General features: G+C 57.7%; 1 protein-coding gene across 1 annotated transcript in view; it reads right to left on the minus strand.

Moving 5' to 3' along the window:
• Positions 1 to 3,277: 3,277 nt before the first annotated feature.
• flad1 (flavin adenine dinucleotide synthetase 1) overlaps positions 3,278 to 3,942 on the minus strand; it is a 22,579-nt gene continuing 21,914 nt past the window's right edge. The window contains exon 7 of the mRNA XM_059643047.1: positions 3,278 to 3,502. Within this exon, the coding sequence (XP_059499030.1) occupies positions 3,367 to 3,502 (136 nt within the window). The 3' untranslated portion in view covers positions 3,278 to 3,366. The remainder of the gene's footprint in view (positions 3,503 to 3,942) is intronic.

The raw sequence follows: 3,942 nt of genomic DNA on the forward strand, positions 1-3,942 counted from the left end.
TGTGCCCGCCTCTGTGGCAACGCGTTCCAGGCACCCACCACCCTCTGTGTAAAGAGCCTTCCACGCATATCTCCCCTAAATTTTCCTCCTCTCACTTTGAACTCATAACCCCTAGTAATCGAGTCCCCCACTCTGGGAAAAAGCTTCCTCCTATCCACCCTGTCTATACCCCTCATGATTTTGTAGACCTCAATCAGGTCCCCGCTCAATCTCTGTCTTTCTAATGAAAATAATCCTAATCTACTCAACCTCTCTTCATAGCTAGCACCCTCCATACCAGGCAACATCCTGGTGAACCTCCTCTGCACCCTCTCCAAAGCATCCACATCCTTTTGGTAATGTGGCGACCAGAACTGTACACAGTACTCCAAATGTGCCGAACCAAAGTCCTATACAACTGCAACATGACCTGCCAACTCTTGTACTCAATACCTCGCCGATGAAGGAAAGCATGCCATATGCCTTCTTGACCACCCTATTGACCTGCGTTGTCACCTTCAGGGAACAATGGACCTGAACACCCAGATCTCTCTGTTCATCAATTTTCCCTAAGACTTTTCCATTTACTGTATAGTTCATTCTTGATTTGGATCTTCCAAAATGCATCAATGCACTCGGGTGCTGCAGATGGGGTTTAATTTGGGTAAATGCGAGGGGTTGCATTTTGGTGAAACTAACGTGGGCAGTTCTTATACAGTTAATGGTAGGGCCCTGGGGTAGTGCTGTAGAACAGAGAGAGCGAGGGGCTCAGGTATATAATTGTTTGAAGTTTGCGTTACAGGTAGACAGGGGGTTAAGGAGGCATTTGTCACACTTACCTTCATCGCTCAGACCCTTTGAGTGTAGGAGCTGGGGACGTCATGTTGAGGTTGTACAGGGACGTTAGTGAGGGTCTTCTGGAGCAAGGTGTCCCGTTCTGGTCTCCCTGTTACAGGAAGGGTGTTATTAAACAGGAGAGGGTTCGGGAGAGACTTACCGGGATGTTGCCGGGAGCGGAGGGTGAGACTCACAAGGTGAGGCTGGGAGCTTTTTTCACAGAAGCATCGGGGGCTGAAGGGGGTGGCCTCATAGAGGTTTATAACATCGTGAGGGGCGTGGGTAGGGGTGAACAGCCAAGGTTTTTTTTCCCCTTGGTTGGGGAATTTTGGGAAAAGGGGGCATATTCTTAAGGTGGGCAGAGAAACATTTAAAAAAGGCACAATGATCAATGTTTTTCACACTGGGAGTAGTCGGCGTGGAAGGCGCTTCCAGAGGAAGTGGGTACAGGTGCAGCATTTAAAAGACACTGCATAAGGGCATGAACGGGAAAGGGGTATGGGCCAGGAGCAGGCTGGAGGACTAGTCGAGTTTGGGGTGAGGGGGCGGCACGGACTGGTTGGGCCGAAGGGTCTGTCTCTGTGCCGTATGACTCTGTGGCTCGATCTTCAACACAGAGAGAAAACACAAAGATAATGACAAGAACATAAGCAGCTCATTTCATCTACACTGTTCCCCCCCATCAAACACTCCCAGGGACAGGGACAGCACGGGGTTAGATACAGAGTAAAGCTCCCTCCTCAGTGTCCCCCCCATCAAACACTCCAGGGACAGGGACAGCACGGGGTCAGATACAGAGTAAAGCTCCCTCTACACTGTTCCCCCCCATCAAACACTCCCAGGGTCAGGGACAGCACGGGGTTAGATACAGAGTAAAGCTCCCTCCTCAGTGTCCCCCCCATCAAACACTCCCAGGGACAGGGACAGCACGGGGTCAGATACAGAGTAAAGCTCCCTCCTCAGTGTCCCCCCCATCAAACACTCCCAGGGACAGGGACAGCACGGGGTCAGATACAGAGTAAAGCTCCCTCCTCAGTGTCCCCCCCATCAAACACTCCCAGGGACAGGGACAGCACGGGGTTAGATACAGAGTAAAGCTTCCTGTACACTGCCCCCCCCCCCCCCCATCAAACACTCCCAGGGACAGGGACAGCACGGGGTTAGATACAGAGTAATGCTCCCTCTACACTGTCCCGCATCCAGGACAGGGGCAGCACAGGGTTACATACAGAATACATTACACAAATAAACCATGTTGACAGCATTTAATACACAATCTTCTTCAGGACTGAGACAGACACATGTTTCAAAAGAGGGACTCTCTGACACAGGCTGAGATAAATCATTCACACTCTGGAGAAAGTGCGCCCTGAGAATGCTTCAGATGGTCCATTTCCGCTTGGCTCCCCCGCCCCAGCAGCTCTACACCAACACAGGGGGCTACGAGAGCAGGTCAGATACTGGGAATCCTGCAGCGAGTGACTCCCCTCCTGACTCACCCCAAAGCCTGGCCCACCATCGACAAGAGAGTGTGAGGGAATACCACCCACCGCCCCCCCCCCCCCCCCCCCCCCCCGGCACAACTTGCCCTGGCTGGGGGCAGCTCCGACAAACACTCCAGTAGCTCGACACTATCCAGGGACAGAGCAGCACCCCAACCGCACCCCCCCCCCACCCCCGCCGATTGGCACCACATCCATGAGCACCCGCTCCCCTCCACCACCGACGCTCAGTCGCAGCAGTGTGTACTGTCTACAGCGACTCCTCAAGTCAGCACCTTCCAAACCCGGGACCTCTACCCCCTGGAGGGGGCAACGGGGCAGCAGCTACATGGGGACACCAGCCCCCTGCAAGTTCCCCTCCGAGCCACACCACACACCATCCCGACTTGGAAATATATCGGCCATTCCTTCAGGGTCAAGATCTTGGAACTCCCTCCCCAAGGGCACTGTGTCCCTACCCCACACCGGTGGTGGGGGGGGGGGGAAGCTGGGGGGAGAAGCTCTCCCCGCCTTTGCCCCAAACCAATTGGGCACTTTCAGAGGGTAGTGTAAGGTCCAGACCCCAGTAACACAACCTCCTGGGAGAGGCATCATCGGCGATTGGGAGGGGAATGAGGATCTGATTCTTAGCCAAGAAGGTGGGGGTGGGCGGGGGGGGGGGGTGGAAAGGGGGAGCAGCTCTTTAGTGGGGGGGCTCCCTACCCCAACTGCCTGTCGCTGTCGTGTGGGAAAAGATCTGGGAACTGCCGGAGGCAGGATGTCGCCTCGGGGAGTGAGGCCCAACACAGTCCAACTGCCGTCTTCTTGATGACTGGGCTGGGCTGGGGTGGGGTGGGGTGGGGGGAGAGTCAGCTTTCAATTTGAACCCACCACACCCAGTGTATCAACCAATTATAATCTGGAGGTTGGGGGGGGGGGGACAGAGGGAGATGTGGTGGGGCGGGGGAGTATAGGGGCTGCTGTGGGGAGATGGGGGACAGGCAGACGGACGGGGGAGGGCTGATGGATTGGCTGGGATCGGTGGCGGGGGGGGGGGGGCAGGCCCCCGCTATGTCCTAGAGGATCGCTCATTCTCCTCCTTCTCCAGCAGGTAGGCAGGTCTGTACCTGCTGAGGCCGAGGTGGTTAATGTAGCACAGAGTGGGGTTCTTCGACGTGTTCTCCATACTCCCCAGGGAGGTGTAACTGTGCGGGGGGGGGGGGGACGACAGTGAGGGCACAGGGTGGTGGCACAGACACAGGCAGGGCAAAGAGGGAGAGGGAAGGGGGTGGAGGGGGGATAAATTGGTAGAAGAGGAAGGAGGGTGTGGAAGGGGAGGGGGAGCGCGTGGAAGGGGGCGAGGGAGGGGAGCGGGGGGTGAGCGGCGGGGGTGAGCGTGGGGGGGCGGGGGGTGAGCGTGGGGGGGGGTGAGCGGCGGGGGTGAGTGTGGGGGGGGTGTGGGGAGTGAGCGTGGGGGGGCGGGGGGTGAGCGGCGGGGGTGAGCGTGGGGGGTGAGCGTGGGGGTGAGCGTGGGGGGGGCGAGCGTGGGGGGTGAGCGTGGGGGGGGCGAGCGTGGGGGGTGAGCGTGGGGGGGGGGGGCGAGTGTGGGGGGGGGCGGGGGGGTGAGCAGCAGGGGTGAGCGTGG

This window comes from Stegostoma tigrinum, chromosome 47 (assembly GCF_030684315.1).
Source record: "Stegostoma tigrinum isolate sSteTig4 chromosome 47, sSteTig4.hap1, whole genome shotgun sequence".
In the NCBI taxonomy this organism is placed as follows: domain Eukaryota; kingdom Metazoa; phylum Chordata; class Chondrichthyes; order Orectolobiformes; family Stegostomatidae; genus Stegostoma; species Stegostoma tigrinum.